Source organism: Melospiza melodia, chromosome 29 (assembly GCF_035770615.1).
Source record: "Melospiza melodia melodia isolate bMelMel2 chromosome 29, bMelMel2.pri, whole genome shotgun sequence".
In the NCBI taxonomy this organism is placed as follows: domain Eukaryota; kingdom Metazoa; phylum Chordata; class Aves; order Passeriformes; family Passerellidae; genus Melospiza; species Melospiza melodia.
The window spans coordinates 7733331-7757159 of record NC_086222.1 but is presented as its reverse complement, the minus strand read 5'-3'; the positions used below and the strand labels follow the sequence as shown (position 1 = coordinate 7757159).

At 41.7% G+C, this 23829-nt stretch overlaps 1 protein-coding gene across 3 annotated transcripts in view; it reads left to right on the top strand.

Moving 5' to 3' along the window:
• APLP2 (amyloid beta precursor like protein 2) overlaps positions 1-23829 on the top strand; it is a 49073-nt gene that overhangs the window by 618 nt on the left and 24626 nt on the right. For all 3 annotated transcript variants that reach the window (XM_063178505.1, XM_063178504.1, XM_063178506.1), the window contains exons 2-3: positions 21176-21349; positions 22592-22721. In XM_063178505.1, the coding sequence (XP_063034575.1) occupies positions 21176-21349; positions 22592-22721 (304 nt within the window). The remainder of the gene's footprint in view (positions 1-21175; positions 21350-22591; positions 22722-23829) is intronic.

Here is a 23829-nt window from a genome sequence, read left to right as displayed (position 1 = left end):
TATATAAATACACACTTGTGCACACATAAATGAATATATATTACTTTTGTATGTATGAAACGCGTATTGTATTTGTATATATGAAAATAACTGGACAGAGGAAATTCCAGCTTTTTCCTAAATCTAAAACTCAGTATAATCTAGCTCTCCAAACAACAAGATGAGTAGGAGAAAATCTTGTGAGTTTAAAAACTTGATACTATAACTTGTCTTATTAGAGGGAAGGAGAAAAACAAGGAGCTAAGTATGTGCTGAGCTTGAGAAATGGCACGTAAACAGAGTTTAATAATCTACGCCTGAATGTTGTTTGGAAATGCAAAACAGCTGCATCAGTCTTGTGGAGGTTCTGGGTTATGTAGGGCTGGATAAAGAAAAGGCTGGTGGCTGTTTGTGAATGGCTTGATTTGAGAGTTTACAGTAAATTTTAGCAAGCTTGGTTAAGCAGAACATCTACCTCAGTGTGATGCAAAAATCTAATGCTCTAAGCTGGTGGTAATTCCTAAGTGGCAGTAAACTTGGATCTTTTTAATATGTGTTGTACAAAATTGGTCTGGTCTGTGATTTCTGCTTGTTTGGTTGCTATTGAGGAATACTATTCCACATACTTTGTACCAATCTTTCTGTTAAATTTCTGTAAATTAATGGGACATGGTTGATAACGATTTGTGGAACAACTCGTGGGGAGGTTATCTTGCAGGAAGGATGGTGGAGCTGCTCTGAGGGCATGGAGCTAATGCCCAGATCAGGTTCCTTGGCATTGCCTTGGCGGCAGGGGACTGCCTGGTGCTGCATCCAATCTCTTGCACCTGTTTGGCAACTCCTCCAGCTGTAGGTCACTTCCTCTCTTACATCCGAGACAAATTTGGCTGCTATGCATATCCCTTCTGGAATCTGCTGCTTAGGGACATGTGCCATGAAAAATCAGCTTGGAAAACAAATCTAGCTGTCACTTTATTCCAAGGCCTGGTGGTGTCTGTGCGATGAAACAGATCCCAAGTTTTGCCCGTCCCAGGACTGGCAGAGAGGGAGAGTGGCTGTGTCACACATTGACACTCCAGGAGGGGCCAGCGGCCCCAGAGAGGGGGTCACTGTCCTTTTAGAGAAGGATTAAAATGAAAAGGTTCCTGCAATTCAGTTTGCTTCCTCTGAAGGCATGATAGCCACCTTCGTCTGCTGGCATAAAATGTCAACTGTGGCATTTTAATCCTTATTTTTGCTGCATTCTTTCTCATTGTCTTGTCGGTGGCTAGTCAGCTCTCAAGTCTTTTATTGCTGTCAGATTTGCTCAAGAACCACTCTCGATGCAGAGCTTAGGAAGTAAATGGTTTTGTTCTGGGTTTTACACTGTGGTCATTACTGGATTTTACCAGCTAGTGTGATGAAAAATATGCAAGCAGTTGGTTTTTGTAAATAATCAAGATGTCATTTGAAAGTTATGGAGAACATGTAACAATGTCTGCAGTTATTAGTTCGGCTGGATTGGCATGGTCCCATTAGGTGGATTTTCTGTCTCTTGATTATCTTAGCTCCCATTCCCTGTCCCTGGAACACCCGGTAATCGTCTTATCAACTACAATCTGTTTTTCTTTCTGTGCAGGGCAGAGCAAGGGGAGTGGCAGTTTATTTTTTTCTCTTAAATTATTGTATCTGAACTCTTGACTAGGGCGTTCCCAAGGGTTGGTGCTGGTGACAGTCGGTCTCCCTTTCAGGTCATAGTGTGGGGATGGCTGATAACCTCTGACAGTCTCTCTTCCAAATGAATATGAATAGAAGAGTTTAGAGAAATCATGGATCCCAGCAATTAATGTGTTTCTTTCCATAGCAGTATGTGTCTGAATTTTGCTTGTTTTGATTGTGAAGTCCCCAAGAAACTCAAACAGGACACTGATGCCAACTGGAAAAAGACAATAAATCTATGCTAATTAGATCTGTATTCCAATGATGAACTACTTCTGCTGTGCCCTCAAGACCTTTGAAGGTGCAAAGTTTTTTTTTATTACTTGACTTTTTTGTGTAATCAAATCAAAGGCAATGCAGACTTGATACAGCTTTTTTTTTTAATAATGTTTGGTCTTTTTCCAAAGCTCTCTTGTATGCTTGCATCTGTTACCTGCCTGCTCAAGTCACCAGGATTTGGGGGAGGGGGGAAAAGAAGGCTGTGTTTTGCAGCAGAATTTCATGCTATTATTTTTGTCTTGTATTGCTTAAATTCTCCCTGGCAAAATATCAGCCTTGTGCCATTTCTGCAGACCTTGGGGACTTCTAATTGCCTGCGGCATCGAACAAAGAACTCCACCTAGGGAAATTTCCACTTCGGTGTTTGAGTCCTGAGCAGAAGCAGCTCAGGAAAATTCCAGTCTTGAGCCTGTGGCCTTTAGTTTGCTCTCAGTTCCTAAAACTTTGCTTCGTGGTGTTAGGAAATACAGCTTCCTGTGAAGGTGATAATATGCAGTGCCTCTTCTAAGCTTCAGTAAAAGCTCCTCTGAAACAAAGATATGGAAATAAAGTAAATCTGATACTGCGGGGAGGCTCTGGATTTTCTGCTGCATTGTAGGATGGCACGTGATAAGTGCTTCTTTTTGGAGGATGCCTTCAGCTCTCCTTGTTTCACCTGTGAAATAATTATCACTTCTATTAAATGTTATTTAGTCATTAATAGCTCTACCAGGGATTGAATGACTTTTTTGTTAAAGTGGTCGTTTCATCACCTGCAAGTAACTCAAAAACTGTTCTGTAGGTGGGTTTAGCTGTATTATAATTACACACTGCTTCTCCTCCAGCTCCTGGGAGTCCAGGGAAGGATTAGTGCAGTTCCTTGTGCTCTGCTTCAGTTGTGCTTCTCTCTAGATATGCCTTGTAAAACTTCTGCCATTGCTTTTCCCTGTGTGTGTCTTGGAGGTGTACGGGCTCAATCTTGGAAGAATAAGTCACTTGATTGTAGCCTCTGCTTCTACACATGTACTTAAACCAAGGCCTTGTTCCTCAGCTGAAAATTGAAGAGAAGTACACCATCCCCATCTGTTTCTTGTTAGAAGGCAAAGCCTTTCCCTTTCTTTTTTTACACTCTGGCATTTTACACTCTGCTCTTTAACTCCTCAGGCTTTCGAAATTGATGCAGTCCCTGGGGCTCTTGCTCTTGTGCTTCTTCTGTGCAGCAAAACTTGGTGTCATTGTTTTTAAGTTCAGGCAGTCAGCGCCTCTGAAACATGGTGTTAATTTAAGATGATACTTGCTCTTAATTGGAAGCCTTTCAATATTCACAATGGCCTAGAAAGCCTTCTGGTGAGACTCTTAATTCAGAATTGTACTTGAAATTGCAAGATTGACCCCCCCCCTTTTTTTTTTCCCCCTCCAAACTGTTGTCTGCACCCATTATGGGCATGTTCTGCTTTCTCTACTTGCAGTGTGTTTATCACAGTGAAATGGCATCTCCTACCACAGGTTTTACTTGCTGGGTATCTTAAATTGAGTACTTAGGGCTTTGTGACTATGCATTAACTATATTAATGTTATCATTTGCTTTTGGGTATTTCCCTTTTCACCTTTTTCCTATAGGTGCCAATAAGTCTCAGGTTTGTGGGGAGAAATGGGTTGACAATATTGTGCATAAAAACTTTTCCATATGTAGATATATGCTTATTATGTGCTTACTAGTGTGAGTTACAAAGTAGTAAGAAGGAAGATGTCAGTTAATTGTCAGGTTCTTTTTATTGTGAATTATCCAAAATGACTTGTTTTTTTCTGGTTTGGAAGGGTTGATGGCTCCTCCTCAGATACAATAAGATAGAAGTAACTTTAGCCTGTTAATACTGTTACTTGTATAGGGCAAGTGGCTGGTGCTGTAGGAGCAGCACTCTCGCTCCTGAGGGGCAGTGCACAGGGAAAAGTGCATTTTGGGATGCATAATTTGGCTGGGGTTGTCTTTGAGACTAATTTCTTAACATGAGAAGAAATTCTTCTTGACTTTTTTTAATTTATGAATTTCTGCAGCTGTAAGCAGGGAGATATATATGCATGCACACACACACACTTCACATGGAGATCTAGCTTGTGAATGACAGTCTTTTTTTTTAACTTGTTCAGCACTAGATTTACTACTTCCACCTCCGTCTGCCTTCTCAGTTTCTCAGTTGGAGTTAAATATATATTTGTGATCGAGTGTTCTCTAAGCTATGCTACCTTATGGGAGGACATGGAAAATCTACATGTACCAAAGAATACAGCAGTGCAATCCACCTTTTAGCCTAGCTTTTAAATGTCCATTGGTTCTAATGCTTGCTCTGAAGGATTGATGTTTAAAACACAAAATTCTGTCTTTATGTGCATTTGTAGGAGTTTTAAGTTGCAACCTAAGATGAATGATCAAAACACCAATGTTCTGCAAATGATGTTAAACTAATCTCCCTGGCAGCCAAACCCAGCCTGCTTGGCTTTATGTAATCAGGTGTCCACCTGATCAGGAGCACATGTGGCTAAGCTGCTTACCAGCTTTTCATTTGGAGGTATTACAGGGATGTTTTGTACACAGCCAGCGGGGAAAAGGATGTACTCCTTATTCTTGAAAGATCAACCTGTAGATGTACTAAATTGAGTTCTAACTCCATGTTGTCATGTTTGCCTGCTGTGGTAATGCTCTTGTACAAATGAATGTATTGCAGATCTTCATTTTAGTTTATTTTTTCAATAGCCTCCTAGTCACTCTTAACTAGTATGCCCAGTCAAATGGTGCTGATCTCTGTGGCATTTGGTGATTTATTTCACTTTTCATTTTTGCTGGTGACAATGGGAAGTCAAATCACATGTTGGCACTCTGTTTCCTGAGGAAGACTCACTGCTGGGTGAGGCATAGTAGGGAACAAAAGGCTTTCTGGACTACAGGCAAGCCTGGTTCATGTGCATTTCATCAGATTTAGAGATTTCTCCTGGTGAGACTGCCCCAGTAGTCTGTGAGGACTGGTGCAGCTGAACTATCCTGATGTTGGAGTGTTTACTGCAAGGATAGTGGCTTCACTTGAGCTGTTTTTTTCCTGATGATTTGTTTCTCAAAATGACTCTGTTGGGCTGTGCAGTAACATCTGTTAGCAGTGGTTTGAGGGAATTCTTAGTTCTCAACCTGCAGATCAGTGGCTGCTTAGAGAGTTCAGTCTAACCTTCTTTGCCAGGGCTTTCTTGGGGGGTTCCTCCTCTAAACCTTCAAAAGTCTCACCAGTTATTTCTAGTGCTAGGACTCCTGCACAGGTGAGCTGTGGGGTAGAATGCTGTGGCTAGACAAGGCCTTCAGTTGATGAAGCAGGGTCTGAAGTTATTCCATGCAGTATGTGAGCCTCAGAGAAGCTTATGGAGGAGACAAGTCAATAATTGTTTTGCTTGGATGGCTTCACTGTGCTTTGAGACTAACTGAAGATCATTATCAAAGGATGACTTTGAGCTCAAGTTTTTCAGACTATCAAGTATGAAGGGCATTAAAATTGTCAGTATAACTTAGGTGCAGCCTGAAAAAAACCCCAGCAGAATCCACAGAAGGTGGGAGCTGTGCCTTGGTTCCCAGTTGTGCTGGAGAAAGCTTTGGGGTAAGGCACTGAGTCATTGGTGTGTTACAGCTGTTGGCAGTGTCACCAACCTGTGGTATTGTGCCGAGGTGCAGCAGATGATAAATGTGCCTCAGCAGTCAGATCCCAGGCTCTGGCTCTGTGACAAGGATGCATTTAGGTAATTTCATACAGTAAGCTTCTCTCTAACAAAATTATAGCAGTGCAAAGTGTATTTTGATCCAGGTCAAGGACAGGGACAGGCAGACACTCACAGGCACAGTGAGCTGGCTGAGGCCATGCTTTACTTGACTATAACAGCAGGCTGATATTCAATGAAATTTCCATTTAAAAGTAGCTAATTGTCATCTCCTTGTGAATGATTTCATGTTTAAATAAGTGCAGTGTTCAACGTTGAAAGTTCCTGTTCTCATTTAGGTCTCTTTTCCTCCAACAAATATTTTCTGGTTATATTTTCAAATGTGTGAGCTGTTCTGAGGTGAGGGTCAGGGGGTTGGTTTCTTTCAATTCTTGCATTAGTGAGAATTGTATTATTTTATTAATGCTCTACTGTAATAGAGCTTGTGTTTTCTCATGAAGATGTTGTGTTTGGGTTCTTGAACCCATCACTATAAACATCTAAATAGAGCCAGTGAGGTGAACTCAAAAATCTTCATCTGGTGATGATGTTGCAGAGATGAAACAGAGGTTTAGCAAACTACTTGGTATTTTCCACGAGTTGCCTTATGCTAGCTTCAGTACTGAGATGCTTAAATCAAAAGCCAAACATTAGCATTTTTGATCTTTGGGGGTTTCTTTAAAGGCTCTTATGTTATTTTTAGCTCCAGCTTCCTGCCAAAAGCTTTGTTCCTTTTATTTTGGATTTTGTGTTGATGAATCCCACTAGTTATGATGTCATTGCATGGTGTGAAATGACAGCAACAAAAAGAAAAATCTTAACCCATACCATCTGTTACAGTAAATATTATGCACTCCCATTAGATTCCAAGCGGATTTGGATTGCATATTTACAAGAGAAGCTGGTCTCTGCTTAGACTTATGGTACCCTCTAGCATAAAGCCTTTAATCACCAAATTCTCTATATGGTTTTGGATTTGACATGACACATTGCAGGTCTAAGTTTAGTTGGTTTTTTTATCAGTGTTTAATCTTCTGTCATTCATATCAGGCCTAGTAACTTGCCAGAAATTATCCTAGGGGAATCTGTGTGAATTAGGATAATTCACTAATACCAAGCATTGGTTGACTTCTTACAGTGGTCATCTTACAGTAATTGTGGCCTGAAATAGAGAGGGACAGATTTGCTTTAATCTCATAAGTATTCTTCTCAAAGATTAAATGCAGAATGTTGATTCAAACCTGTGGTTAGTGCTCCCTGAGAGTGTATTGGCATTTGCATGTGTCTTTCCCTGCATAATTTATCAAAGCCCTCACTGAAGAAATTGAATTTGATAGGTGTTTTATTTTATGCTGCAAGATCACAAACATGTTTAGAAACGCTAAAGAAGAATGAAATGGTGTCAGGATCCAAGCAGAGCTGCCTTAGCAGCCTTGGTCAAAGATGAATTCTGAAGTGCAGGGTACAGCAGTGCTTGTGCATGAACTGAAATGTGCTGCCTGCCAGGGAAAAAGGAAACTGAGAAATTGTTGAGGGTGTATGTTATCGTGGAAACAGGTTATTACTCTTGAATGGAGCAGGATGCTCTCAGCTCCCATTTGGACTTGGGATGAGATTTAAGTGCCTCCAAGTAGTTTGAGTTGCAGGGTTTCAATAACCACTTCATTTCCAGAGGCTTTAAGTAAAGCCTCAGTGCTGGAAATGTCAGGCAGTGGAGAAGGTTTTCTCTTAGTAACCAGCCAAAAAAATTGAGATTTTGCATTTGCAGTGTATCGATGTATTAGAACTCAGCCTTTGGGCATGGATGGACGTGATGCTGTGGCTTACCTGGGCAAGACCCAGATCCCAGGAGTTGCTGGGGGAATTCTTGAGGAGGTCACAGAATGAAGTTGTGGTGCTCCTTTGAGTGTGTGAAGTTTGGGCTTGGGACAGAGCATTGTGTCATTGCAAGAGACACTGGGGAAAGAAGGGGGGACAAAAACATGTTCCTGCCCCTGTCACTCCTGATAAATGCTGTCTTGTTCAAATTGCATCAATACTTGCCCTGCAACAAAGGCAGTCAGTTTGTGGATGTCCTGTTAAGGGCACAACCACTTTCTCGGAAGCAATTTTCCAATAGCTGAGGCAGAGATGGATGACCTCCCAGAGCAAAGGCTGGATGGGGTGGAAGGATTTGCACTGCTTTATCCCTGCCTTGTCTACAGCCGTCTTTGTGGGCTGGATCACAGCTTGTCACCTGTTCTGTCCCTCTCCTGCCTATGTGCTTATGCACTTTTGTCTTTTTTTCATGGTATACGCATTTGAGTTTGTGAATAAGAACTTGCACTAATCACAGGAGCTGAAACCTGTTACCTGTGTTTGAATCCATAGTGCTGTGTTTTATGCATAGTGTTTTTAAATAATCCTTAATTTTAAATCCTTGTGTCTTGCTGTGGAGTATATCTTGGTTTCTCAGATTGGGAGACCAAGAAATAAACATAAGCCAGCTGATCTCTCCCTGCACAACAGGTCCTTCCCTTTGCATCCTGGCTGCCAGGTAGAGGAACTAGAAGAGCTGGATTCCTCACATAGTAGGGCTCTTAAATGGCAGGAAATCTTTGCTAAAATGTAAAATCCACAGTAGAGACAAAAGGGATTTTGCAGTTGAGACTGAAATTTCTGGGTTTGGATAGATTTGTTGCACTCAATTCTACTGAGCAAGCTTTTGCAACTTGCTTCACATGGGACTTAGCGTGATGAGGAGAATACTTTTCAAAATACAACTATGAGAGGTTTTCCACAGAGCATCTACAGCATGTTAATTCCCTCTTTCACTGCAGGGCTCTGAGTAGAATGCAGCATTGTAGTCCTTTGGTAATAGATGCTGATGGATTTCAGGAGTAGTGCTGTCATACTTCTAGTGGTGTGTGTGCAAACTGCTATACTTGGTACTCCAAGGAAAAATTATTATGGAGACACCAGGAAAATTTTGGGCTGCAAGCTTCCTGTGTGCTGTAGCAGAGACACGGGGAGCACTGTTTTCCAAGACCCTAAATGGCCTTTTGCTCCAGGCAAAAGCAAAGATGATTTTACTTCATTTGCTTTGCTGTCCTTGATTTCAGTTTGGCTTTTTGAGCTTTATGCCATTGTCTTTTAAGATTTTTGCAAAAATCTGAATCATTATTCCTCATTATCTGAGTGGCTGATAGCATTACTCATAATTTTCTGTTGTTTTATTTATTAGGCTGTGACCAAATACACCATTTATTTTTATCTTATAACTGGGGGCACAACAAACATTTAGCCACAGCTGGCAGCAGCATTAACTAAGATAGGTTTAATGTGCTAAACTTTCAGCAGCTCTTCCCCTGGTGTTGACTTGGAGATGCATTGCCTCTGAAAGTCCTTTGTCTTTTTTAAGAGGATGCTGCTGACCTGCTCTAAGCTGTTTCTCAGTTCATAAAAGAGGGTTGATTTTTACTGTTTATAACAGCAAGCTTTAGGTACACCAGATCAAGCAGAGATTTCTTTTTGGTTTATCGTATTTGCCTTGGTATGACTGCTCTGCCTTGAAGTGGCTCTTCAGATAGGTCTGAGCAGCATCCATCTCACAGTCTCTACCTACAACATGTCCAGGATGATGCTCTTCACTGATGAAGGGGATTAAAATAGTCATTAAGTTGCTGAATACACCAAATGTCCTGTTAAGTACAAAATAAAGATAGTGAACATGCTGGAATGATACAGTCTGTTGGAATGCATCAGGATGGGAACATCTTTAACTTGAGCCAGACTTGAAATGCTTGTATCACAGAAAGATGAAACCAGGGCTTAGTTTGCATATGGAAACTCTTGGCCTAGTGCTGTCTGTAGAGACACTTTCTTGCTCTCATTTTTCTCTGTTGTGTTTAAGTGAATAGTTGGTCCTGTCTGCCCCACCTTGACTCCTGAGTGCCACTTAAAATGGTCTGCTTGGCACTATTGTTAGGATGCTTCCTGCAGTGAATTAACTATGGGAACAACCCAAAGCAGAGGACTGTTCTTATTTATTTCCACCTCTCTGGGTTAATATTCAGAGCCTTTAATTGACAGGTATGACTGTGACTGAATAGTTGATCTATTTGCCTTTGTTGTCCAGGCTGTAGAGTTGCCATGCAGCCTTGGCACCCACAAATCCATTTTGTGCTGGTTACCAAACCTGTTTTCCCCCTTTCAACAGGTACTGCAGTGACATACGAAAGTTCTCAGTGCAATATTCTCAGAATGTTCCCAGCTTCATAATGCAAATCCACGTAGTACTGGTCCCACTGCTGTCCAGGCTGGCTGGGAATTGTGCAGGGAGAGGCAGCCTCCAGGATAATTAAAGCATCGAACTTATTTGGGCTCTCAATGATATTTTGTTTTTGTAAGATATCCAAAGTAATTATATTAGAATGAGATATGCTTCTGGCTGTCTCGTGCTATTACATATCAGGCTATAATTTTACTATAGCTTTCTTGTGTGCTGCTCTCTTATGATTTGAGACATCTGAGTAGATTCTGTGGGGCTAATCAACATCAGGGATTTGCCAGATTCATTTGCAGCTGAGATGTGTGCGCAGTTGGGTTTCTGAATTTGAGAAACACCTTATTGGGCCATGTCTGAAGTCAACCAGTGAAACATAAAACCACCATTCCCCAGGGTGAGAACTGTGTGCAACTGCTGAAAGCACTACTGAAATGACTCCGCCCATGGCTAGGAAAATGATGAGTGGCCAATTGCATCAATAGGCAGATCAATCTACCCTCCAACCACTGTGATCAGATTTGCATGTTAAGTCAACATTTCCATAACTGTCCTTATCTGCTTGTGGGGTCAAGGAAAGCAAAACTCGTTTAGAAGGCTGACCATTTATTTCTTTCTCATTCAAGCGTGTCTTCCAAGAGCATCTGAGCAGGAGAAAGAAAAGCATCTCTAAGTAAAAGTCAATAGTCACTTCTTTCCCTGCCTAATAGCCTTTTCCAAGCAGGAAGATAAAGAATTGTTTGGAATGCATCTGTTCAAAATAACGTATCTTGACAGTTTTCTTTACAGTTCCTCCAGCTGGTCTTTATACAAAAAAAAAAAAAAAAAAAAAAAAAAAAAAAAAAAAAAAAAAAAAAAAAAAAGCTGCTGTGATGGACAGCCCGGGAAAAGGGTTTAAAAAACCAAATAAAAATACTAGTACATTCAGAGACCTTGAAGAGGAATATCAGTTGAAGTAATGGAAATGCTCGGTGGATAGTGTCTCTTCAAGGTATAACAAGATGGTCTAAAACTGTTCTGCCTGCTCTTTTTCAGGGAGTGATTTCCCTTGCTGTTGCAGAACAGGCAGTTTTTGCTTCCACCTCTGGAGTAAAGCTTTCAGCACCTGATTGTTTTGTGCTAGAAGCCCTCAGTGAAGTGTCAAATTACTTAAAACTCATCAAGAACCTGCCCATCAGGTGGGTGCAGCTGCAGCATGTGAATTCTTCCACTAATCGTCTGGTCAATTGCATTTTAACTAAGCCGACAGAAAAGAATAGTGCTCTCTTCCCTACCTTGAAATTTTTTCAAAAAATGAATAAAGAAACGTCAAGGAAATAATTATCAGTGTACAGAGAGTTCATGCTTCCCACTGAAACCTGGGAGAGATTATTAACAAGTTAAAATCTCATTTTATCAAAGATAAAAATCCCCTCTCCCATTTTATTTCCATGCAGTGCTATGCAATCTGATACAGCTCAATAGGGTGAAGAGGTATAAAATTCAGCGTAAGAAATTCAGGTGTTCAACATGCAAAGCCAGGTAAATATTCTGCAGTGACAGTCCTGAAATATTAGAGGTTCTAGGCTTGCTTCTGTGGAGCTAGTTTTACTTTCTGGATCAGCAAAATCAGTAATGGCCATTTCAGCCAGCTTGAGTCTGTTCTATAAATTACCACTTAATTTTCTAATAGCATTAGGCAGCTGTTGTAAGTAGAGCTCTGCTGGTTCCTGTGAAGGAGCTGGTTAATATGTCCATTAGAGCTTTTGTGCAAGGCTAGCTGTGGGGTGGTGCTGTGACTGTTTAACCCCGGCTGATGAATTGATGCTTTAGAAATAGAATGCTGCTAAATTACTAAGGATTGCTTTTAAAGAGTGGAAAAAATGGAAATACATTAAGCCATTGCTGAGGTCCTTTACTTTCTGTGACCCTGCTCCTGACAAATTTTGGGGGTGCTTCAAAAGGCTTTTTGTCATGTGACTTCTCATGTGTCAGACTGCTCAATCCAGGTGTCTGAGTTCTAGAGAATGGATGGAAGTCTACTTTTCATCCTCTGCTTTGGAAGAAGGTGAATTGGAAGATTCAAGCCTGAATTCTGCTGATAGTCACAGGATCTTTTGAGCACTGGTTGGCTGTGTGTGTAAGCTTAAAAATGAGCAAATAAAGCTTTTGCCCTCAGACTCTTGGAAGTAAGAAGTGTTGCTCTGAGCCTTCTTCCAGCACTCCATACTTAGCCAGGGTGGTGCTTGCCATTCTTCATTCTACCCTTGCTTGAGGGCTTGCTCCCTCACCTTCAGTTTGCTGGCAGTAGTGGAAGGCAGCCGGCAGCCTTTCACCACTCTCATTGCTGGGATAAGAAATAGCTGCAGTGAGGAAAATGAAAGACTCTTTTGGTGACAGTTTGAGATGGTTTTGCTAAATTAATTCTCTTGCCTTTTTTTTTTTAAATATTTTTAGTGGAGTGGTAGGAGCTGTTCCTAATCAGCAGCTAACTGTAAACTAAACTTTCTTGGCACAATGTTCACATTGAAGTTTTCTTTAAGGAAAAAGATGTTGTTTATCAGACCTGAATAAACTTACTGAGCCAATATAGGAATCTCTTTAAAGCACTGATTTCTGCATACCTGGACATTAAAGGTTCTTAAAATATTTTGTTTTGTATGTGAGCAGTCATGTAAGCTGCTGCCTGAAAGATGCTCCATAACAACTCTGAATAAATAACAGGAGGAGGTGTATGGGAAAATGGTTTTGGTTTAAAATTCCAATTTCCAATATTTTTAAATAGATTTACTAAGAGCCAGAGTTGCTACCTGTTCTCAGTAGCAGATACTTACTACTGACTGTTTTCATAGGCTTGAAATTTGTAGAAGTAGCCTGTGCTTTTGGGTGGACTTAAAGTTTAAAATATAAAAGTACCCTAAGTTTTTATTCTGGAAACAACAAGGGTATTCCATAATTTTTTGCTAACTCGTTAATTTTGTTCTGGATCAGCATAAGCTTGGCAGAGCTCAGGGAGCAGCAGCAAGGATAAAAGCAGTCCTATATTTTATCAAAAGATGGTCATTAGCATGGTTTGGAAAGCCAAGACTTAAAAACTTCATGGTTTCCTCTGCAGATTTGAAGTTTCATCTGAATTGTTTGGAGGACAGAATTACCAATTAATTGTGTTGAGTTCTGGGTTTTTTTAACAGAAGATTGTGAATTTAGAGGTGGAAAGCATTAGGCATGACCTGCAGAGCTCCAGCTTGGTCAGAGCAGGGCCTGTGTGCTGTTGGGAACTTGCTTTGTAGCCTAATTGCAGGACTTGAAAATTCGAAGTATTTTATCATATTCAAAAACACATGCAGTCTGTGCACATAAATAATCAATCTGTGATGCTGAAAAACATCTGTTAGGGGGTGGATACTTGAACCAAACTCAGACTGCACTGCAAACTGCATTCCTGCTTGTTATCCTTCTTTATCCTTGTCTTGTTTTTTTTTTTCCCCTCAGGAATTTTTCCTTGCCACTTCAAATTCTCTGTTAAAATACACACTTCAGTTTCCTGCTTGCCTTTTGGATCATTGTGTTTTAGATAGAAATGCAGCCTTTTTATCTGGAGTCAGCCGAGTGGTTAGGCAAGTAGATGGAGTGAGAAGCCACAGGTTCATGCAGTGGCCCTTGTGCACAACTCCCAGTGAGCTTCACAAGATCTGTAAAACAAATGTTTGTGCTGTTTTGAGGAAGGAATTTTGGTTTGTCCCCTCCTGGAATGCTAAATCACTTTGAGGCAGTAGTAAGGGGTTTATTTTTCTCTGCCTGATGTTAACAAATTATTCTGTCTCCTTTCTGCCAGATTTGGCCACTAGGGAAGTTAGTGGAGAACTCGTGTGGGTGTGTGACTTGGATTAGTTTTAGTCCAGGAGTTACTTTTGCCTTGAACAAATTGCTTTGAAGTTATGAAAGATTTTCTGAATGTACTTTCCTGTGTATTATGGAATCTGTTTCCTGGTAACTACAGTGATTATATTCCCAAACTCTTGCGTAGCTCAAGTGCGTTAAGATGGCTCGAACTCTCCTATCAAACCATGGAGAAGTTACAAAATAGCATCTCTCAGTACTCCTCCACATTTGCTGCTCTCAGTGATGCCTTTGTGGTATCGGCAGTATGGTTCATATTAATAATCAGTTCAGAAATGAAAGACCTGAGAGTTAAACTTTTCAAACACTGTTAAGCCATAGCTGCTGTCCTTAGGCTTCAGTTTGGATCTCCGTTCTGATAGTCCAGGAAGGCAAAACTGCCCTGTGGCCATTTCTCCGGTAGAATATTAGTGAAAGTGAAAACATTAACTTGCACTCAAGTTTTTGCTTGCTGACTGACTAACAAACAAGACATCTTGGGTCTCTGTGCCTCAGATGCCCAAATAATTAATGTGAGAAAGCAGTAATTAGTTGGACCATGCAAGACAGAGTGATGACACAGATTGGAGCTAGGAGACAGCATTAAACCGAGCTGAGCCTGCTGCTGGGTGACCTTAGGCAAGTCTCTTGACTTTGTGCCTCAGTTTAGCCCAGTGATAAATAGGCCTGGCTCTCTGTGCTGGGATAGGACCTGGGGTGGTGCCATAAAAAGGGGACTTTGAAATAGTGCTGTGGCAGTGTTCTGCTGCGAGGGGAGGGAAGTGGCCGTGAGGGTGTCTATCTGACACAGCTTGGAAATTGTCCCTGACTTCCTTGTGGCACGTGGAAGATGACCTGCTGATTAAACCTATTTGGACCTACCTGTGAACATTGTGAGGATTATCAGTGTTTGTGCTTTCCTGTTCTCTTGCCCTTATTTTTAAGGAGGCTTTGCGTTAAACTGTTCTAGTCCCAGCCACTATCCCCAAGCTGTACTTTTCAAGCTTGAGGCCCTGAAATTGATCTTTTTCAAAGGACACAGTTCTGGGTACAGCAACATTTGTTCAGGAAATGTTCCAGTGCGGTTGTTATGAACTTTGTCTCTCCAGGGATAGAAAAGAGGATGCCAAAGGCAACTGTGTTACACAAGCAACTTCAGGAAGCTGAGGAAGTGCTGAGTTGTGGCTTTCCTGCATTTGATCACCTCTTCCCCAGCCTAGCACTGCCTGCAGTGTGGCACTCCCTATTGAGTGCAGCAGTTCACAGTGCAAATGTCTCACATGCAAATTATGTGCTCTTTTACTCATATAGGCCCTTATGGAGCATGATAAACCAGAGGGGGAAATAACCTCATACCTCCTAAGCACAAGGGCAAAATAGCTGCCTATGAGTCAAGGGTACTTAGAAATCTCCCTTTTTCCTTGTGGAAAGGCAGTGGAATGTGCAAGGCAGTAAGGAATGCTTCAGGCTGCAATAGGTTTTTAATCCTACAGTTGCTGTCGGCACACGTGTAAGTACGTGGATTATTGTCACTGAACTTCTGAGTGTTCAAGTTGGCCATACACACAGGCATCTAAACATAAACTGCACCCCAGCTACCACTGCAGCTCCTGCCTTGGCTCCCACTTCTCTGCTGGTGCAGACTCCTCCACCAAAAGTGTCAATAAAGGACAAGCAGATGAGAACTCCACCCTTTCCAGCAAGTTAAAGCAAGCCAAAGACTGCTTTAGTGAGATTTCTGCCATTTAAATTCAAAAGCAAACCTAGGCTGGTATTATCAGCTCACACCAGATCTGCCTGCAGACAGTAATTCTTCCTGTCTTGGACCCCTGCCCATGTGCATTATTGTAATTATCAGCAATTTAAAAAAAAATAAAGCAATAAAGCTAGGATGAGCTGCTAGTCTGTAGATTTACTGCCTGCTGTGTCAGGCATTCATTCCCCTTCCTGGGTTCAAGCCACCTATCTGCTGAATAAAAGCAGGAAGAGGAGCTAAGGAAAACAATGCATGAAGCACCATTTGAAGCATGAATTGAGAGCTCTGCTTGCATTTACAAGTTATCAATCCAAAACCAGGGGAATTTTAAGTATTCTGTCCAGAAGTTCTTGTGTGTAAAGTTCTTCTGCCAGCTTCTCTCACTTTTTAGTTGAAGTGTTGGTTTCCTGAATACTGACTTAGCATTAATTCCCAGATGAGATTCATGGCAATGAATCTTAGATTTAAGGGCTGTGTTGCATGTTGTAATCCAGGAGGGCTGGGCTTTGCAATGCCAGCCCAGCTGTTCTCCTTCCAGTAGCTTCAGTTTGTGACTGTGGCTCTTCTTAATTTCCATTTTCAAGGAGTGGCCTCTTCTTGGGGAAAGGAAAAGGCCTATGGACATCAGTTGGAGGCAACCCTCTTATGGGGGATGCAATTGAAGCAGTTTGAGTCCCTGCACAAACATTCACACCAGTTTTTCAGTCAGGCAAAATGTTAGTAATCCTCACATATTCAAAAGCAGCTGCTGTGGAGGGTTTTGTTCACAGGAAGGCTGGTAAGGTAACAGGGCTCATTTTTGTGTCAAAGGAACTGTTAGAATTCCTCAGTGGTCTTGAAAGTGTTCAGTTTATATCCTCAATATCTGTGAGTATTGCACCTACAGAGGGAGATTTGCAGAGTTGCTCAGATAGAGTAGGAAATGTAATTTAAAAAAAAAAAAAGCAACAGAAAGAGTTCTTTCTTAATTTTAAGGTGGGCAGTGTGATTTATCTGAATAAGGACAGTGCTGAGCAGCGTGTTCGTGTTCCAGAGTCCCTCAGGTTGTGGTTCATGTGGACCGTGATTTAGTAACCAGTGTTGCTTTTGAGGGCCTTAGCCTAATTAAAAATAAACAGCACAAGTAATCTTTCCAAGTGCTGCCCTGCTTTTTTTTTTTTTTTTTTTGGCAGTGTAGCAACAACTGGTTGTGGAATGCGTGTAACTCTCAGGAGCAGGAATTCTGCTCTGACCTGTAGAGAATCCTACAAAGGGCCCTCTGCCTTGTCAGTTAAGGCAGGGTATGCCCTCAGCAGCCAGTTCTCTGCCCACCAAGTCAATGCAATTCCCTATTGGAGCTTTCCTCAGCAGCTCATAAATTCTAGCGGCTGGAGTTTCAGTCTTAGAACAGCTTAATCTTCCACGGTTTTATGCAGAGAGCTACTCTTGTGTTGCTGCAGAGGGAGCCTGATGGAAGGCATGTGTGGTGTGGGTTCTCCTCACAGGCTCTCCATGCTTCTCAAGCTCCCATCCACTGTGGTTTTGTTGGAATAAAGGTTCATTCTGGCTAATCTGATCAGATGGATGAGGCTCTGGTCATGTTTGACCTCACTGAAAATGCAGAGTTCAGTTAAATATGGTATTTTGCAGATACCTTTGTGCTGTTCAGGAAAGCTCTCCAGAAGTAATTTCTGTGAGTTATAATTATCAGCTTCTCTTCACACGAGAAAAGTTCCAATCACCCTTCAATCCTCAAGTCCCCATCAGCATGCCAGAAGGTTTTCCAGGATAGTATTCCATAGGGAGCTGTATGGACAGCATATGAAGTATGTTGTGATGATGTTTAACAGATCCTGGCAATAAAAGGCAAGGGACATGGATGTCGTTTTCATGTTTGTCTTTAAAAACCAGAACTGCAATGTCCTGCTTGTGTTTCAGGGATAGATGTAAAATTATCTTACTAAAGTCTCTAACCTTGTGTCCCTGCTTTGGGATGGGGGATACTTGCAGGAAGAGCACATATGACCCTTTTTAGCACCTGGGGCCCAGGCCTCCAGGTGGGTAAGCTCACACATCCAACTGTTGTCACAAGCTGAAGAGGCCACTAGTAAATAAAAGCCAGGATACTCGGGCAGACACTTCCATCAGAGAAAAGGAAGATTTAGAGGCTTGAATTCCAGTGTTTCAGGGCCATAAATTGGGCACTGGCTGGCAGGGTGAGGAATTTAACTGACATTAACTGGCCAGAGATTTATGTGTTTATGGAATGAAGAACGTATTTGGTCTTGGAAAGCAAACTGGATTACAGAATTATGCCAAAAGGCAGAGCCCAGTTTCTCCTGAGACATCTTGTAAATGCAAGTTCCAGTGAGGAAGGTAATGGCTTATGGAACAGTCTTTTCCCAAGTAACATTTGTCTTGCTCTCATGTTTCGTATATGTATTAACAGGATAATAGCTACTAAAATAATGCTCAGCAAGGACATATACAACTGGGTGAACTTTCTTCCATCATGTGTATGTTGTCCCTCCTGCTCTGTCAGGCTGCTTATTTAAGGGATTGAATAGCTGCTTCCCTGCACTAAAAGAAGCAGCTGCTTCCATTTATGGCTGGGAAATTCCCAGAGAAAAATGTGCTGTCAGTTTGTTCGTCCCTTTGCAATGTGCAATGGGTGAATTCTCTGAAGTACTAAAGAGCTTAACTAAGGACATGGCTTTATCCCAAGCTCCATGCCTGTTTACATGTTTTGCAGCCTTCCTTTTGCAGAGTGATGCCTGAGTGTAGCCTGAGGGATCTGCATCGAGTTTTCATACACTCGAGGCAATTGTGGAAAACATCAGAAAGTTACTTGGTTCCAAAAGGTGATCTTTTTCCCTGTTTAAGTGTCAGTGTTAAAGGTGTGGCCTCCATGAAGCTTGGAGGTGCTGTATTCTCTCATTACAGCTAAAATGAGATTAAAGTACTAAATTAAAAGACTTGTATGATTGAGGCCTGGAGTGGATTGCCAGTGGAGGAAAAATTGAAGCCCATTGCACAAAAATCTTGCCTTGCAAGTCCTGGGGTTAAAGAATCAACTCATGTATCTCAAACTTCATTAACTTGCCCAACAGCACAATTCAGGAGAAGATTTCTGTCAGTTGATTAAAAGTGATAAAATCAAGCAAGTAATTAGCATAGTTTGGTCAGCTGTGAATTGGGGCTTAGCATGTTCTGGTAGCTATGGCAACAGCACTCGACTGATATGTAAGCTATGTGAGCAATCCAAGAAGGAGGAATGATACCTTTGCAGGGAGCAAGCTGGAGAGGCAGCAAAAACAAACACTGCTTCGAATCGGTATGTAAATAGCGGGTGGTCATGATTTCAGGAGGTTGGTATGTGTTTGAACAGGAGTTTTGCTCATGCAAGAAGTGTGATGAGTGGATTACTTATGGACTGTTTCTGCCTCTCAATGGATCCTGCACCTCTCCTGCTCACAAAGTTCCTTTATTGCTGCAGACTTTTTAAGTTTGCTTTGAACGAGTCAGATTTCAGGCATCAGCAGTGCCATCACAGCACATACATTTATTTGCTTTTGATGCCCTGTATTCTTACAAGGGCATCAAAATGCCCTTAATGCTTCCTGGGTTCTTGATCTTGCATTTCTTTTCAGTTTTTTCCAGGGGTGGAACTTGGATGTGCTTGCAATGTTGCCATCAAACAAAATTGTTTTGGGGATTGTTTCCTGCATGTTAGGTCCTGTGGTCTCCGGAAAATTATTGTTGGTACCAAAGTGTTGTTTGTTTGGAGAGAGATAAAAATGGCCTCTTGAAAAATTTGTGTGTGTTTGGGAGTTCTGAAGGATCATTCTACATTTGTTTCTTTCTTCTGAAGAGACATGAGGGAGGAGGGTGGTGCAAGACCTGTTGCAGATTCTGGTGTGTGCACTTGTAAGATGTTTATTAAAGACTTGATTTCTGCAAGAACCGAGTTACTGCACCATATTCCCAACCCCAGTCTATCCCTCAGAGTTCCTCCTGTAGCTGGAGGTACAGGACTCCGTGACTCTTTTTTCTTTAGGACAGAGAGTACGACAAACGTACCCATAGTAAACTTGAAAATATATGTGAATTTGGCAGGATTTTGATACTGGGACATAAATGCTGCTATCTCTTACATGTAGTTTGGTATTTTATTACTTTGTGGTCTGTGCTAAAACATGCTGTCATGAGCATCTGTTGGTTGGGAGGGTCAGAGTAAGTAGAAACCACTTGTATAAGACTGTTTCTCTTAAATGATGCAGGGGTGAATAGTACTTAAAAATCAGGGGGTCATTTTTCTTCAGTTAATACTTGAATTTATGCTTTTGTGCCTCAGATTGGCTTTCTCCCCCAAGCACTAATGTTCTGTTCAGCACTAAACAAACCTTGACTTCCTGAGTGTTGAAATGGCTTATCTCTAGGCAGAGAGATAAGGGGAGGGGGAAAAATATAATAGTTATAAAAAGAGTTATTCTTTTTCCTAATATTCTGTAACTAAGAGCTGCAAAAAGAAGTTGTCCAGTTGAATTCTACTCTTTACTCCTTTATTTCTTTTAAACATACAGCTGTTGATATGAGTTGATGGAGGTCTGCAGGCTGTAGGGAGTGAACAGTGCCCACAGTAATTAATACATTTTTCTGTTCACAAAAAATTCAATATGAAGGCAGGACTGGTAGCCTGGGGTTTGTGTTACCTGCCAGGAAAAGCAGCTTAAGGCCAGCAGACTGTGCATTGCTGTTTCTACCTGGAGAAGTTGAAACTGATTCCATTCCCCTAAACAGCTTAAAGAGCTTTGGAGTTCATCTGTTTGTTTTTTTTTTGCCTTATGCCTCTTTCTGTTTTACAACAGCTAGTAGTTTAAGGAGAGCATGGCATGTTCAGCTCCCAGCAGTCCACTTTGTCTTCTCAGAAAAAGAAAAAGTCTGCAATTTAATTTACTCTTCTTTTCCTCTTTCAATCAGCCAGCAGGAATTCAGAGAAAGGTGTCTGACCTTGTTTTCATTATCAGTCTGCAGTTTGACCCAGATGTGGGCCTGGACTGTAAGGTTCCTGTCTGTTGGTGCAGTCTGGGAAGTGCACAGAATACACGTGTTAAACAGCTCCCCATGAGTGCACTGAATGGGATACAAGGCTTTGGGAAGCTGGTTGTCACAGCTGTTTTTTTCTGATTCAGTAGAAATTATCTTTATTTTAATGTTTGAGCAAAAAATCAAAAAAGCAGAATTCTTGCAGTGAGACAGTTATTTTATTAGTGGTAGTAATACCTGTGTATTGTGCATAACTTCACAGAGGTCCTTCTGCCAGAAGTTATTAGTATTAGTTATTTGGTAAGTTTTTCAGAATCTGTTTTAGTCCATGTGGGTGCAGTCTTTTAGGGGGAATTACTCTTGGTTTTGCTAAGTTGTTGTTTCAGTTATAAAAAACAGGATTTGGGGAAACAAACGCTTTGCTCGTGAAAACTTGTGATGGACTCACCATGTCAAGGAATGTTGTTACAAAATAGTTTGCAAGACTCCACTGATATTCTGGATCAAGCAGGAACTGTCTAAGAAGATGCCAGAGGATTTCTGGTTCTTTGAGTTGTTGATCAGATAATACAATCAAGGTGTTCTGTTTTGGTTTGTCTTCACAGGCCCTTGCAGCCAATGCTGGGACAGGGTTTGCAGTGGCAGAACCTCAAATTGCCATGTTCTGTGGGAAGCTAAATATGCATGTGAACATCCAGACTGGGAAATGGGAACCTGACACTTCTGGGACCAAGAGCTGCTTTGGAAGAAAGGAGGAGATTCTGCAATACTGCCAGGAGGTGAGACTTGCTGTGTGATCCTGAATCTTCACTGCTGTGAAGGAATTGGATTCCAATTTAGCTGCTCATTAGCAAATTAACCCTGTAGGTGATGCGCTTGCTTTTGCCTAGTCCAATTCCCTGCACTATCCTGCTGTGTTGTTGTCCAGGAAGAGCAGGGAGGACACTGCAGCGGGGTTTAGAAGCTACCTCCCATCAGCTCCTACTGCCACAGAAGGTCCTTGGTCTGTCAGTCAGAGGTATCTTCATATGTTTGCAGGGCTTTACCCCAGTGTTCTTCCCCTGAGCTGGTTAACCAGTATCTGCTCTCTGTTGCATAAAATGGAACCTGACACCTATTTTAGTTAGAATGCAGCGATGCTGTTTTAGTGACGTGCTCAGATCAGGCAGAATGTTAGAAAAATACTTTAATCAAATTTTGTCAGTATTTTTAAGCTCTTTAGACTTTATTGAAAAACATGTAATCATCTTCTAGTGTGTTCCAAATATACTGTAACATACTGGTCTTGTCCAGTGTCTTTAATTGCTCCCGTGAGGTGACAGGCGTGTAAAATACCACAAGGAATGTATTTTTATTAATGGGAAAGCAACAGACTGTACCGTGTCTAGACTGGAAAACTTTTTAAACTGTTTTACAAGGCTGATATAACTGGGGCTGCAGTTTTTTCATGTGGTAGAAGCATATATATAAGTCAGTGTCTGGACTTGAGAACCAGGGTGTAAGGATCAAATTAATACATCATAAATGGACCAGGCATGAGGAAACCTGAGGAGGTGGGTGCATATTTTGACAAGTGATAAGAGAGTCTGAAGATGGTACTAAACTCTTTTTGTTGGTGATTGCTGTTCCAGGGGTATTGTACTGCTCCAGAAAGAATTAAACAGCTACATCTCCTCCAAAGCCAAATACCCAAATACTCCTCCTTCACTGCTGTGCCAATCCAGACCTCTCAGCTTAGTGCCAGTGAGGACTCTTGCCCTGATGTGGCTTTCTCCTGCCTCAAGGCAGTGGCATATCTATTTCTGAAGCCCTCTGTGACAGACAGCTGGAGCTTTTTTATGTCTCTAGCTGTCCTGAGCTTGATCCAGAGCAGAGTTGTGTGTCCATGTGCAAACTCCAACTTGTTCCTAAGTTGGAGTTGTTCTTGTGTAGAGAATCAGTCTTACAGCTCTGGTAGGAGCTGCTCTGCACATTCTCTGTCCTTTCTGGAGAGAAACCTCTCTGTCTGTGCTGTTCCCCAGATGTACCCAGACCTTCAGATCACCAACGTGGTAGAAGCCAACCAGCCCGTCAGCATTGACAGCTGGTGCAAGCGTGGGAAGAAGCAGTGCAAGGACCACACTCACATCGTTGTGCCGTACAAGTGCCTGGGTGAGTGTGTGCTTGTGGGTGTGCTGTGCCTTCCTGTGGGAGAAGCAAGGGGCTGCCTCCTGGATTCTTACAGAGAGAGCAGCTCAGTTTGTTAGACTTGTGGAAATGACAACCTGATACAGGACAACTTTCACTGTTTTTCTTTCTGACATGTTTTTCTTCCCACGAGATGGAACTCTGCCTTTCTGGAGCAGATCGACAGCTTGGTAACAGCTGTGGTAGAATAATGGTGCCTGGCATGAGAAACAAATCCCCATTCTCTCTGCAAATGCCATAAAAACCTGAAGACTATTGTATCTGAGTACCACAAAAACACTGGGATTTAATACTTTGATCCTATTTTTGTGAAGCTTTAATATTTTGTTGCCTTGGAGACTTAAATGCTCTGTGTGCTCAGGCTTCCTGCTTGGTCTTGGCAAGAGATCTCTATTTTATTTCAATGGCTATATTTAAACTTAGCTGTTTCAAAGAGGCTCTTTTTCTTACAGCTGTATCTCCTTTCCCCATTTTGAACTGTGAAAGAATGAGATAAACTGTGATGGATTTCATGGTGCTTTCCAGAATGTCCCCACCCCCTGGAATCAGGCAGCATGTTTTAACTCGTTAACTTGTGACTTTTGACCTGTGGGTTGTGGGTGTCACTGCGCTGCCCCACTGCACTGCATGTTCTTAGGAGTGAGCTTAGTTTCAGCTGGCTTTCTTTTCAGTTATCCACTGGAAAAGACTTATAAGAGGTCTTGGGAGAGACCTCCTGCTGAATGCTCCCAACTGATTGCTGGGAGCATTGAGTAGGAACCAGTTTTCATAATTTGTGTCCGTATCTCAAGTTACCATGTGATTTGACAAAGGATAATACCAGCAAAGCAGCAGAACCATGTGTGTGCTTTGTCCTTTATGTAATGCCTTCCATAAGACAATCATAAAGCACTTCATTAAACACAGAATTTATTGTGGACACATCCTGGGAGAAAGGTGCTTGTCTTTATAGATGTGGAAATTCAGGTTTGGGAAACGACCAAGCCAAACTGGATCATAAGGATCTCCTTATGATCATCTCTTGATCATAAGGAAAACTTCTGATGGAAATAAGGATGGAAGCAAGATCCCT